This window comes from Citrus sinensis, chromosome 6 (assembly GCF_022201045.2).
Source record: "Citrus sinensis cultivar Valencia sweet orange chromosome 6, DVS_A1.0, whole genome shotgun sequence".
NCBI lineage: Eukaryota > Viridiplantae > Streptophyta > Magnoliopsida > Sapindales > Rutaceae > Citrus > Citrus sinensis.
This window is the reverse complement of record NC_068561.1, coordinates 21,259,932-21,274,657: the sequence shown is the minus strand read 5'-3', so window position 1 is coordinate 21,274,657 and position 14,726 is coordinate 21,259,932. Positions and strand designations below refer to the sequence as shown.

At 32.9% G+C, this 14,726-nt stretch overlaps 3 protein-coding genes across 4 annotated transcripts; 1 reads left to right on the top strand and 2 right to left on the bottom strand.

Annotated features, from left to right (window-relative positions):
- Nucleotides 1-1,822: 1,822 nt before the first annotated feature.
- Nucleotides 1,823-3,615, bottom strand: TFL (terminal flower). 2 transcript variants are annotated; one of them, XM_006481728.3, is made up of 4 exons: nucleotides 3,350-3,613; nucleotides 3,178-3,239; nucleotides 2,508-2,548; nucleotides 1,823-2,362 (listed from the first exon to the last, which is right to left on the bottom strand). In XM_006481728.3, exons 1-4 carry the CDS (start codon nucleotides 3,548-3,550, stop codon nucleotides 2,145-2,147), a joined length of 522 nt encoding a protein of 173 aa, XP_006481791.1. In that variant the 5' UTR covers nucleotides 3,551-3,613; the 3' UTR covers nucleotides 1,823-2,144.
- A 3,755-nt stretch (nucleotides 3,616-7,370) lies between these two features.
- LOC102628744 (hypothetical protein) lies at nucleotides 7,371-10,899 on the top strand. Its single transcript, XM_006481727.4, has 5 exons — nucleotides 7,371-7,578; nucleotides 9,102-9,364; nucleotides 9,478-9,689; nucleotides 9,819-10,086; nucleotides 10,281-10,899. The coding sequence occupies exons 1-5, from the start codon at nucleotides 7,488-7,490 to the stop codon at nucleotides 10,575-10,577; spliced, it is 1,131 nt and encodes a 376-aa protein (XP_006481790.1). The 5' UTR covers nucleotides 7,371-7,487; the 3' UTR covers nucleotides 10,578-10,899.
- A 698-nt stretch (nucleotides 10,900-11,597) lies between these two features.
- Nucleotides 11,598-12,575, bottom strand: LOC102628443 (germin-like protein subfamily 3 member 2). The gene has a single exon (XM_006481726.4). The coding sequence runs from the start codon at nucleotides 12,498-12,500 to the stop codon at nucleotides 11,835-11,837; it is 666 nt and encodes a 221-aa protein (XP_006481789.1). The 5' UTR covers nucleotides 12,501-12,575; the 3' UTR covers nucleotides 11,598-11,834.
- Between the last annotated feature and the right edge of the window lie 2,151 nt (nucleotides 12,576-14,726).

Genomic DNA, 14,726 nt, shown 5'->3' with positions numbered 1-14,726 from the left:
CATTGAAAAGTTAATTTTGAATCTAAATTTGATTTTATTTGTAACAATTTTGTATTAGACTATTAATTTGTTCATGATAGTTTGTATCTCTTGCATGCTGCGTTACTTACTAGTTTAATGTATGTGACTTTTGTAATGGATATTAATGTAAGATATATTTTGAACTTTACTTTTATTTAAATTTTTTATTTTAATATGATTAACTCAAAATCGAAAACAAAAAAAAAATATTGGTTATTCGGGGATCGGGGACCCTCGGGGATCCCCTGTTATTATTCGGGGAGGGGATGATGATTCTCTTAAATAATTCTGACGGGGACGGGGTGGGGATGGGGAGGGGACGGAGACGGGGACATACGCAAAATATCGGGGATGGGTACGGGGAGATTGGTCCCCTCCCCTCCCCTCCCCATTGCCATCCCTATTAATTTATTTATATATCTTCATATTAAACCGAACCGTAATTTATTATTGACTTTATTTGATATATACACATTTATGACATCACAACGTTTTGTATTGATTTGGTCAAAATAGATTTGGAGGTGCTAATTTACATCATGATCACATCCTTTTCCTGATGTATACAGAATGGGGGAAATTTTCGAAAACAAAATTATGAAGCCGCTGCTATCAATCAAATTGAGTAATCACTCTGCCTCTTAATTATATGTTTCATTTCAATGAAAATAACTCATATTGCTGGATATGATTACGTTAATGGCCACATCTACTTCAGTGGCATAAATTCATTACAATAATGTCCATTAACAGACACAGTTTGCACTTATTCCAAATATATACAAGCATGCCTCTATTACTTTTTTTCATTTTGTTTCAATACATATTAATGAAAAGATAAAGACACGTATAGCTTGGTGTTGGATGAGAAATGTTTTATCCACTTACATGAATGATTATCTTCAAGTATTGCTAACTGGCAATAAACAATTTTCTCAAGGCAGACTACTTAAGGAAGTCGATTAATATTATGGTATTATTATCATATACTATGAAAATGTCATGTGTGTTACCAAAGTCAGTTTTTTATTTTTATTTTTTAATTTTACACTTCTTAAATTGTTTATATATTTACGAATTGTATTTTATATCTTGAAATGTCAAGCTTTACATGGACCTATTATTATTACTTGTTTTATTGATTAGTATTATTACTACTGTTATTATTGAAAGGAGATTGTTACATTCTAAACTTCTAATAAAGAAATTAAAGAAATTATTTTTTACCACTTACTCTTCGATTAATTTCATAAGATGTTGTTGGTCCCTAATCTCAAAATGAAAAATTCATTATTATTATTGTTATTGTTGTTAGTGCTTTCACATATTTGCCTGTGACAGAAAACTATAATAGGATCATCTCCTTTATCTTTTCTAGGAGGAATTTTAAAATACATGAGAGCTACTATGTCAGTCATATAACAAGTAAATGATGTTATGCTATGTGTTCATTTATTTTAAAAAACTAATATACAAGTAGTGATTATATTAAATTCAATTACATATATTACATATGTAATAGTTGGTTGTATTACTTCTCATATACCATAAACTTTCTTCTTTTACAATAAAATCAATTAAAACTAATAATGAATAAGATAGTTTCTATATATATGTGCAAAAACATTTTTATTTGGCCAAACGCTGGCAATTTCCTTATTCAGAAACTAAATACTTGGTTGTTCCTTGTTATGGAAAGTAATTCTCATGTGCAGTAAACTATTTATGTAAAGTACTGAAACTGAGCAATAGTATCTCGCAGCATAGATCTAAAAATCTTATTTGAATAATCAAATGATAACTAGCTTGACCCGTAAATATTCTTTAACAAACACGGACCCAGAAATCCTAAGCTGAGAGATGAGAGAATCTTTCCCAATGAATTTCTGCCATGTATACCTCATGATTCTCAAGTAGAAATTAAAAGAAACCAAACCATCCAGTACCCCACTGAATGCATCAGAAGTCTACAAAATTACAATGACAGATTTTCAGAAAATTAAAAGCCCCCAAATACTTACTGGACAATACCGCTAGCTAGTTTCTTTTTTTTTTATTCATTATATTGCAGCAACAAGCAACCTAGGGTTTTATTTTTGGAGGTTATGTGGAGCTAACTAGCTTCAGCGTCTTCTGGCAGCAGTTTCTCTTTGAGCATTGAAGTAAACGGCAGCAACGGGGAGACCCAAATCGTTTTCAGCAGCAAAGGCTCTGGTGTTGAAATGATCTCTTGATGAAGGTGGGTTTACTGTCTGTCTCCGAGTCTGCTTGAATAAAACAAACACAAACCTGTGGATCCCTATATTTGGCCTTGGTATCTCGTAGCTCACCAATTCCCTTCCTATGTTTTTTTAGTTTCACATTCAAAACAGAAAAAAACACAAAAAAAAATATATATATTGAAAAAAGATTAGTACTTCTTTTTTCTTCTTCCTTAATTTCTGCTTTCAAAATTTTCAACTGGTCAGAGAAAATATTAAACCTACCAAATGTGGCATCTGTTGTTCCTGGAATGTCTGTCACAATCCTGTAAAATAGTTATATAGTTCACATCAGACCCTTCTGTTAGCTAGTTTTCACTATTTATATGTTTTTGTATATCTTTCAAATTTCAAAATTAGGTTTTGCTTTTGTACATTAATTTTGCTCTAACAAAATACATCTCTTGCTGGTTTAGTTAGTTGTGTCTGATTTTTTATGGATCATTTGTAACATATGCATTTATGAAAATATATGATTAAGATTTAATTATTTCTTTTTCTTTTTCGATAGTCACCAATCACCATCTTGTATTTTTTGTTCAACACAAGTTCAGATCTTATAGAATAACTATAGGCCTTGTTTTAGACACAAACATTATGGATGCATCCAGCTGATCACAAATAACATTGCACAATTATTTTGTAATTGAAGATGAAAATAATCAAAATGATAGATATGCTGAAACTATCTACATGGGTCCATATGTTTGCAAGTACGTAATGTTTGGGTATGAGCAATATCTGTTCATTGGGTTGAATCTGCAAGCTAAGCAACAATGTCATTTTATCTTTCAAAAAAAAAAGAGTTAAATTTTTCATGTAGATCTTTAAAAGGTTTTAGTGACAAAATTACCATAAAATGCATTAGACATAACATTTATGAGTGAGAGTTTACCAATGGAGATGCTCCCTTAGATAAGGATCACTAGGGCCAGGAACATCCGGGTCAGTCATAACCTGCAAGTTAAAACACTTTTAGGTTGATGATAGAAACAAGTTCAAATAAAAAACCATCCTTAATGGATAGTCCCAAATGTTAAACAATTGTTGAAAGAGGAGAATATTACCAGTGTAAAGAATGATCTCATATCACCTCCTTGAATCTCAACCCTAGGTTTTGAAACAACTGTGGACGGAAAGAGCTCGTGTCCATTGCAAACTTGCTTGTTGTTGTAAGTTACAGACATTTTGATGCTTGGAGTGAAGGATTCAATCACATCTCCAATGACTCCTCCAACAGCGAGAGGTTCTAACATTCTTGCTGCCATTTGAGATGTATGTATAGAGGGAGGAAGAGAAAGAGAGAGAGAATCGCTAAAGAGATTGTAAGAACAAAGAATATATACTTGGGAGTTTACTAAAGGAAAGTTATGCAGAGTCCCATATTTATAGGGTTTCAAGGAACTGCAAGCACGTATATAGTTTTAGATCTAGCTAGCTAGATAGCTAGCTACTAAGATTTAAAAGAGTAGGGAAAGTGATCTTAAAAAAATATGGGGCATCATAAGAAAAGAGAATACTTGCGTCTCTTTATCTGTGATTTGTGTGTGTGCCGTGTGCGTGACAAAATCAAAAATGGTTTAGGATCTTGTAGTCTGTAAAATCATATTAATGCAGAGCTTCTGTTCTTTTACATGTACTTGGGTCCCTTAGAATCGGTTCTTGTTAATTGTTCTTAAGCTAATAATTATTAGTAATAATCTAATAAAAGAGAGTTTTTTTTTTCCCAATATTAAGGTCAGAAAATGAATCATATATATATATAGAAGTCTCCAGGTGGGTCCTTCTATTGCAAGTGGTCTTATTGTTTCTTCTGTTTAAAGATATTAAAGCAAAAACGGAACACATTACTATGAATTGAAACATTCACACACACTTATAAAGGAAACTCAACTTTTACATTTCAGGAAATTAAGGGGAGAAATTGTTGAATGCACGACACTTTGTTAACCTAACTGAACATATGAAAATGCCTTTTTCACAAGCTTATTGGATTCTTGATGGACGGGCTCAAAGCATAAAGGGAACTCCACCACCAATGGTTAGGGAATTGATTGGTGTCAGTGCAGAGAGGTCACTTCAAACTTCAAAGTAATAAAGAGAGATTCACTGAAGTCCCAAGATTGGCAAGACGAAGATGGTGGATTTTCTATAACTGGAATTCAAGCTACTTTTTCCGTTTATCTCCACCACGCCCTATGTTTTATGCTTTATATTGTCTTGCCCATTTTTTTATTTTGGTTTATTAATATTAAAGCATAAAGTTTCACATTGTCTAACTAGTTAGCTTCTAGATTGTAACTGTGCAATTTTTTATTTTATTTTTGGTTTGGTTCTGAATGAACCTGGCGATCGGTTAGCGAGTCAATTTTGTTGAAAATAAAAAAACAATTGAACTATGCATTTGGTAGTTAGCTTCTAGATTGAAATTTGCATTTGGTATCGAAGGCGCCGATGTCCGATCGATGAGCATCCAGGAATGGCAATATGTTGATGTTCAAGTCATCATATTCCAAACAGAAAAATATACATATATGTGCGATCATGCATGGAAAGCTACAACCCAACGAAGTGGCACTTTAGAAGTGCTTTAATTTATTCTCTTTGAGAGCTAAAATGTTTGTAAGTTTTGAACCCATTTACTGTTTTGTTTAACAGTTATTGTAAAGTAATTTTTTATATTAATAACAAAATAAAAAAATAAAATTAATCAATTATAAATATTTATTTATGTAATGACCAATCATTCTATATACACACAAGCAGAATTATTATATATACCAATAAATTCCATTCATCATTATGTCAACTTTAGTCATTTTTATTCTTAAGTTTAAGATTTATATATATTAAAAACTTTTAGACATGACAACATTTTTTAAAATAAACTTTACTATTCTCTTCATAACTAGTTACTTTTATAAACTAGCTAACAACAATTATATATCTTAAAAATTATATGCAACATTATCAAACTAGCATTAACCAAACTGTCTGTCTATCTATAAGACAAAATTTTATATAGTGATTATAAAGAATATGTACCCAAAAATATTGTGTTAATTTTAATAGTGGTGGCGCAAAGTTTTGAAAATGGTATAAGAAGTCAATTAAATTATTTAGCCGCACAGAAGAAATAAGAATATATGATCAAAACATGTACTAGTCTTTTTGAGGCCGTCTCACCTAAGCTTTTCACTTAACAACCATATATGACAACATATGACTTATAGCATGGGTGTATTTGATGGAAAATTAAACTACGTTTAAAAAAAAAAAAGCGGTCTTTTTTTTATTAATCCCATATTTTATTAACATTTTGAAAAAAAAATTAACTAATACATTTATTAATCGTATCTAAAATCTCGATTCTTAATTCGAGTCCTTTATTATCTCGGATTTAGTCTATTATTTTAATAACAAATCATACTTTTTATAGGCTGTTATTGCATTTTTCTAAAAAATAGATAATATTACTTACTGCAAACACTATTATTAAACTAAGTTAACACGAACACAACTCATATTAAATTCAAATATATAAATTTATTTATTTATATCAAATTCATGTCAAATCATATCATCTGTGGTATGTACCCACTAATCACAATTTCCTGAATAATAAAAAAAAAACTTAGAAAAGCCGCAAAAATAGTCATAAAACTAGGGATGACAATGGGGAGGGGAGGGGAGAAGAGGGGAGGGGACCGACATCCCGCACCCATCCATGATGTTCTTTATATATCTTCATCCCCTCCCAGTTCCCATCAGAATTGCTTGAGGGGATTCCCGAGGGGTCCTCAATCTTCGAATAATTGATATATATTTTTTATTTATGAACTTGATTTAATCATATTAAAATAAAATTTTAAACAAATATAAGGTTTGACAATATATCTTAGATTAACATTAATTCATTACAAAAATTACACTACAAAATATAAATAATTAGAATAATTATCTTCTTCAACCTTCATAATCCTATAACAAAAAGAAATTACTCTTATGTCAATAATGTAATAAATGAAATGAGTATAGATATTGAAATTAATATTTTTAATAAAAGCATTTACTCTTATATCTAATACTCATCATATTCTTCCTGAGGAATGTTGGAAATTGAGAGATAGCATCAGGTTTCAAATCTAAAATAATAAAAATAATATAAGCAATATGACTCATAATGTAAAATAGTTTTGGGCGAAGGCCTTTGAAATAAGGTATGGTTAAATAGTAATTTAGGATTATAACTAGTTAACTAGGCTTGAAAATTTTATAGTAGATGCGTATAAATATTTTGATATTTTTCAGGGAAATTATCATTCGTATACCCTATATTTGCTTTGTTATAAAAAATATTACAACACTTTGAGGGTGTACCAATCGTCCACCCTAAGTTGACGAAATATATCAACTGACCACCAAACTATTAATTATTGTTTGAAAGTTAACGGAATTACAGTGAATTGATAATTTTACCCTTGAAAATTATCACTTGTATACCCTTAAATTCTTTTTTTATCACTTGTATCATATAAAAAGACAAGATTACCCTTCTGACGTTATCATATTTAAACGGCAATTAACGGTTTGGTGGTCGGTTGATACATTTTGTCAACTTAGGGTAGACGATTGATACACCCTCAAAGTGTTGTAGTGTTTTTGATAATAGAGTAAACTAAGGGTATACAAATGATAATTTTCCTTTTTTTATTTATACTAATATTTAACATTTTGTGATTTAAATTTTATTATTCATTTATTAATAATTTTAAAAAATAAAATCAAAATAAAAATTAAAATGAGAAAATGAGAAATTGGTAGGGGATGGGGATTCCACCTCATCCCCATCCCTTCTCCCGAACAAAAATCTGGATAAAAATTTATCTTTTTTAAAATAAAAAATTAAGTATAAAATTATTGTTATACCCTCCCTGAATAGAGAAATTCCCAAAGGCCCCATTCCGGTGGGAATTTTTGTCATCCTCACATAAAACTCCCAAAAAAAAAAAGAGCTGAAGAAGGGCGTTTTAGTCAATCTATATTTGTAATAAACCGGTCAAACTCAAACATGAAAGACAAAACAAAACAAAATCCAGACGCTTCTACTTTCACTAGCCGCTGCGCATTCAGATCTCTCATCTCTGTATCTGTGGAAAAAAAAAATCGACTGATCAGCTGGGGAGGGCATTCTGGGGATTTGAAATGGCGGGAGGGGTGAACAGGAAGATATCAGCGGCGTCAGCCAGGGCTCACACCAGGAGGGGGAAGCAGAGCTCTTCTAAGATTCCATCTGGTGGGTTTTCTTTTTCTGTGTTGAATATTGATCATTAATGTTGTTGATTCCTTATTGTAACTCTTTAGCTTCTTGCATGCTGAAAACAACCTCATTTTTTATCATCTGGGTTGCAATTTGTTTGCTTGTTATTGGTTGTTTCATGTTTGAGTTCTGAGGAAACTCAGGCAAGTGAAATAAGATTTGTATCATCTTGGTTCTTAGATAATTCAGTGTTCTAGGGTAAATTAAACCTGAAGAAACAGAGAAAGAAAAACTTAATGCTTCCTTGTTTCTATCTAATTCTCTCATTGTTTCAGCGGGCAATTTAATGAGAAGGTAATTGAAGTACAATCCAAAATGTGTAATGAACCCTTTAAATCGACTTATAATGGAAAGCATGTAGCCCATGATACCTGCACTTTTAGTCCATGCAGGATTTAGGCCTCGTAAGTAAATGACTACCACAGTCCACAACCACATACCCAGCTGAATGACTTTGTGGCCCATCATTCCAGTTGGGTGATTTAGTGGATGCCACCTATTGATGGCAACGGTGACAAAGTTGCAGCGATACTAATCCTGTACTCAACATTGCGCATTTGATTTTATTCTCAAGATGCTGCCCTCCCTAGATTTCACTGTCCCTTACAATGATTACAAAGTTGCACCGACTTTGATCCCATACTTAGCATAGTGCATCTTTTCCCACATTCATTTTGATGCCTGTTCGGAATGAATTGTTATGTGCACATAGGTAGAACTTACCCTTCAAAAGGGCCTCGCAAGGAAAATTGCACTTACGCTCATATACCCCTTAAGATTTGTTGTTTTAATCCATATAAGATGTAGGGAGTTGAATAATGTCACCTTAGGTTCTCTACTAGGAGTTCAGAGATTCAAATCCCTTTGGCATCTACATCCTATGACATTAGCCAAAACTCATGAATAGAAGAGAGAGGTATCTCTGTTTTTTTTTCTTTTTTTGGGTATTTTAGATTTATTGACTAGGTGTAAAAGTATAAGGAGAACCAGTGTGATGGAAAAAAGTGATTACCACCAATTGTTAATTTGAAATGTTGATGTTGGTTGAATTTCGTTGTGTTAGTACTGTGAACTTGTTCCATCCCTGGTTCATGGAACTGTTAATATCCTATATATCAGGCTTCAATAAGTTTTATCGTAGAGAATAATTTTCCAATAAGAGATCCGTCACTTTATTAAAGTAAGGGAGAAACTTAAAAAAAGAAAAATACATACTATAATGTAGTGCATTTTGTCCTTGGTATTGGAATCTATATTTTTTTGTCTTTTAGTTGATCCCTTATTTTAATAAAGTAAGGGATCCCTTACTAGATAATGACTCTTATGCTATATATCAGGCTTCGATAAGTTTTTATTTCAAATTCAATCTTATAAACTTTACGATTTTTGAAATGGTCTTTTTAGTGAATGGTCCCAAACGTTACACTTAAGAACTAGCTCATAATTCATGCTCCCAACATTTAGTTTAAAATTTCTGAAAACTTTTCTCTCCAATTCAGGGATAGTTACAGCAATGCTGGCAGTCTTGATAGTGGGGATTTCAGCATTGGCTTATCAAGTGATTCAACCCCCTCCTCCGAAGACATGTGGGTCTCCAGGTGGCCCTGCTGTTACGGCACCGAGAATAAAGCTTAGAGATGGAAGGCACCTAGCCTACAAAGAGCATGGTGTCCCAAAAGATAATGCCAAGTATAAGATTTTCTTTGTCCATGGTTTTGATTCTTGCCGACATGATTCTGCTGTTGCAAATTTTCTATCTCCGGTACTTATCTGTTGGTTTTTTATTTTTATTTTTTTCCCTCTGTCTCTCTAAGCCTCTAAATTTGACATGCTAAAAAGTTTATGCCGATTCTGTGGTGTGGTGGGATCTACCAGGAAGTCATTGAAGATTTAGGAGTCTATATTGTGTCTTATGACAGAGCTGGCTATGGAGAAAGTGATCCTAATCCAAATCGAACAGTTAAGAGCGATGCTTTAGATATAGAGGAGCTTGCTGATCAACTGGGAGTAGGTTCTAAATTCTATGTGATTGGCTATTCCATGGGTGGACACCCTATTTGGGGCTGCCTCAAGTATATTCCTCACAGGTATCATCTTATTTGATTGCTTGAACTGACGTGAGAAATATTATGTGAATAAATTTGTGTGCATGCTGCATGTTTAATGTTTGCTTCTCTTGTCTTTCCTCATTCTGGACAATATTTGTGACATACCAGGTTGGCAGGAGCAGGCCTGTTAGCTCCAGTTGTTAACTACTGGTGGCCTGGTTTTCCTGCAAACTTGTCTAAAGAAGCCTACTACCAACAGTTACCACAAGACCAGTGGGCAGTTCGTGTTGCTCACTACATACCCTGGCTCACGTACTGGTGGAACACTCAGAAGTGGTTCCTTCCTTCTGCTGTTATAGCTCACAGAATGGATATTTTTTCTCGTCAAGATGTTGAAGTCCTATCTAAGTGGTCTCCGGAAGAAAATAATTATATGGTATATGTCTTTCTTCACTGAAGTAAATCTTTCCCTAGTCTTCTCTCTCAATAGACTTGCATTATATCAAATCTCTCTCTTTTGTTTATCTCAATTTTTATATATTTTGTTTTTATAGGGATGGTTTTACACTGATTATAGATATCAGTTTTCCAGAAACAATTTTGTGACTATCTTTTGTTTGACCGCATCAGGCACTAGCAAGGCAGCAAGGAGAATATGAATCTCTTCATCGTGACATGATGGTTGGATTTGGAACATGGGAATTTGACCCGTTAGATCTGAAAAACCCATTTCCAAATAATGAAGGTTCTGTGCATTTGTGGCATGGAGACGAAGACCGTTTGGTGCCTGTTATACTGCAGCGCTATATTGTACAGCGACTCCCTTGGATACACTACCATGAGTTGTCGGGTGCTGGGCACATGTTTCCATTCACCGATGGAATGAGTGACACCATAGTGAAGGCAGTTTTAACCGGGGACAAGTAGCCCGTGTTTATCTTTAAAGCATCAGGTCAGCTTACCTGTTTATTTCTTCTTGCTCAAAGTTGGTGATTGGAAGCTGCTCGTTCGGCATTTTCCCATGTATGATAAATTTTGTAATATTTATGTTGTGAAAGTTGATTGTGTGAAAAAGCAAAAATGCTAGTTCTGACATTAAATTTTAAGTTCATCTGAATTTTGGTTATTGATAATGTCTATTAGTATCGGTTGTGGTTAATAAACTAAAGGCAGAGGATCAAACAGTTGAATTTTGATTATTTTTACTTCCATTTACCAATAAAGGAAGGATATTCTGCTTTATGAAAAACTGTGTCACAGTAGGAATCAAACGGTTAAAACCAGTAAAGTTGAGAATAAGGTTGATTGAATTCTTATTCGAGTCTCCAGCAATCACGTCATTTCAGTGAATAAGTGGCAATGCTTTTTTTTTTTAATTACTGTGGTATGAGAAATATATTTACAAAGGGTTGCTTTCTCATTCATGATTTTTTTTTAATTAATTGATGGGAAATATGATGACAATTGAGCATGCGACCTCTGGGTGGGTTAGCTTTCACAGCTTATCCTGCTAATAAAGAATGGCATCCACACTGTCTCTTTGTGCCGTGACTATCGGCATCATCACAATTCACACCCACCACATTCAGATGTCTGGTATCGCTTTCTCTCTATTATATGAAGAACATTATCTCACCAAGCCTTGGGTATTATTGGCTGGATCAAGCCTTAGGTATTTGAAGTAACAGACGTCAAAGCTTCTACATAAATGTTGAAGAAATCTCGTACAAAAAATTTGGTTCTATCGTGGAAATAGGATCTTCTTGGAATCTAAAATCTGGCGCAACACTTTTCAATTAGTGATAATGTATGATTAAAATTTAAATATTTTTCTTACATTCTCTTTATAACCACCAATCATAAATTTTGTTTTTCTTGAGAGAAAATTAGATCATGGAGAATCTTTAACAAAAATTTTCATGCTGAATCTATATTAATATCATGTCTGAGATTGGTCGAGGAAAAGCAGCTGTAGTTTCGAGAAACATTCAAGGGAAAAAAAAAATTGCCATGTTTTGATGAAGAGAAGATTTTAATAAAAGCAACATTTCATATATTCCATATCTTCAATTGGACCCTAATACCTTCGTATTATCTATAAAATTAAAATGATCATAATATTTTCAACAATCAACATACTAGACCAATTACATTTCAAAATGAATGACCTTCTCAATCTCTTATTCATTGCACCGTTTTGGGATCAAATCTTCTCCTCATTGTCCCAATTTGCTTAGGACTCAATCCAAACGCCTTTTCCAGAAGCTCCACATCGATCCCAGAGCCAAAAATGGCCGAGGGGATTTTCTGATTTCCAGGATTCTGGCTATTAAAGCTTCCAAATATTGTAGCAGGCTCGTCACCAACATTCATCTGAAAATGCATCAGTCCACGAGGAAACACCATCACCTCTCCTTGCTTAATCACCCTGGCAAAAACGCGGCTACTCGAATCGACGAATCCTGAATATACGCTTCCTTGCACCACGTACGCGATTTCAGTAGCTCTTGGGTGAAAATGAGGTGGATTTATGGCGCCAACTCTAAGATCAGCTCGAACAAATGACATCCCTAGGGTGTTAATCCCCGGGAAAACTGTAGGGTTCACTGGGATCGTTGCGAGGCCGGTGTCACTGAAGTTTCCAGCAGATTTTAAGCCTGAAAACACAAAATCATCAGTGGTTGCTTCTGATGAATTCTTGCATGGAAGAATAGTAAGATGAGCTACTTTTATTGAACCAAACTTAGGGTTTGGTATGCAAAAATCTTGAATGGGGTCTGGGTCTGAAGCCCTAGAGCCATGACCATGCAGAATAAAAATAACAAACAAAACAAACAGTTTTGGAGACATTTTTCTTGCTCTCTTGCAGTAAACTCAGAAAATGTAGGTGGGTTTATATAGAAGCAAAATGATTATGTAAAGTTACAGGAAGCATCAACTTTCATACATTGAGTTCAATACGCTCCTTTCATTAAAACAATACCAAAAGTAAGAATTTTATTACAGAATCAAAGGCATATATTATGCAAGCGTGTAAGCCATTTCGATCAAGCGTAGGGCCCTGATATATAATTATCAATAATTAGGGTTATAATAGAAACTTTTTTAATCTGTTTGTTCGAATTCACACAATGTAGAAGATTATGAGAACAATGGTGATTATCAGGATGATTATATTGTTAACCTTGACGTGGTCCGCGTGCACCAAACATCGAATTACATGACACATGTGTTGTGTTATTGTTGTTGAACAAATCTTTTGTTTAATGCTAAAGTCTTTTTTTTTTCTTTTCTTTTTTTTTCCTTTTTTTGGGGGTCTAATTTGCTTGTGAGCCAAGGGAAAAGGCAAGGTCCAATAATCATTATATCTGCACAGTGGTGATGTAATGATTTCGCATTTTAATTTAGTGGCCAGTGGGATACTACTGAATTGGGAAAGAGGCAAAAATAAATTAAAACAGGAATTCTATCTTCAGTTCTTCACTTACTTTTTGAATATTCAATTAAAAAACGTATAAAAATATCTAATTAAAACTTTTTTTAAGGCAAAAAAAAAAAAAGGGGGGGGAAACGTTTATGGCCATATAATCAAGCAAGCGTGCTGGTTTTGGAATTTGGATCAAGAGGTATACTTTACAGTAGGATTCAAAAGGCTCAACTAATAAATTCAAACACATTAAAGAAATTGAAAATTGACAGAATGTTGATAAAAAAACAACGGTACATTCGGCCTGTTTTTACCATACTAATTGATTTTTTTTTGTTAACACAATAAAATAATTCAGGTGTATAATTATTTTTGTTAGAATTTTGTCATACTCATCTGTCTAAATATCATTGTTCTAACAAATCATGTACTGGTAAGATTTTTGTAAATTTTTTGCTGATGCTACCATGACACTGTCCTTCAAATCAGTGAGGAAAATCATATTCGAGATGGGGCACATAATTATGATGGGATAGGATGGTAATGATTAATGTTGATATGAATTTCTTTTTAAAAATAAAATTATTAAAAATTGGGCCGACCAAACTCATACTAATAATTCTTTCAATTCTATTTTCCTATTTTTACTGGCAGCCTCCTTATCTCTCTCCAATCTATCTCATCTTCTCTGAAAAGTCATTCACCAGCAACAAATAGAAATTAGAAAACAAGAAAATGACAGTGTTGTATCACAAGAAAATAATAAGAAAATTCAAAGTATTTTGCAATTAGTGAATTAAAATTAAACTGTGTCCCTATAAACTAATGATCTTATTTTCTTTAGTTCTTATACTAAATCTTAGCCATAAAAATATTACCGTGTACAAATGGACCAGTAATGGTGGAGAGATTACCCCATTGTCATATTGTACTTGTTGATTATAAGGAGATGGAAAAAAAAAAAAAAAACCCTCTTATAAATGAGTGCGTGAATTATATTTGTGCTTTTTCTTTTTTAAATACATTTTAGATAAACAAATAATAAAACTTATCTCTCTAATGAGAAGAAGAAGAAGAAGGAGGAGGAGGAGGAGCATTGGAAAATAATAAGCGAGAAAATAGGGGAAAATAGATCGGAATATTTTATTAAAAATAATTAGGTGGGCTCGTTTTTAATATTTTTCTTTAAAATAGAAAATCAGATCAATATTAATTTTGACCATTGAATTAATTATGGTTTAAGAGGTGAGATTATGTGTAAAAATTTGAGATAAGAAAGAGGCCCCCCAATCATACCCTAGTTATGATTTTCCAAACACAAGACAATTTTATTTAGGCAGCCATCTTTTTGCGGATATCAGTACGGGTCATTTTCAGAAGTCAATTCCACTGATTTTAGAAATAAAATTGCCTCGTTTATATGTTTAGTAGTAGGACAAACAGGTGTAACCTTTATGTGTAAATTTCTGTTAATGAATTTATATAAATTTTTCCGCTATCCAAAATTATTGCATTAACAATACCAAAAAAAAAAAAAAGGCTTCTTAAACGCATCTCGCTGTACTTGTTCTTTAATGAATAAAAAATTATTTGGTATTCTTTTTTTTTTAAAAAAGAATTATTTGATATTCTTAAAAAAAATCATTTTC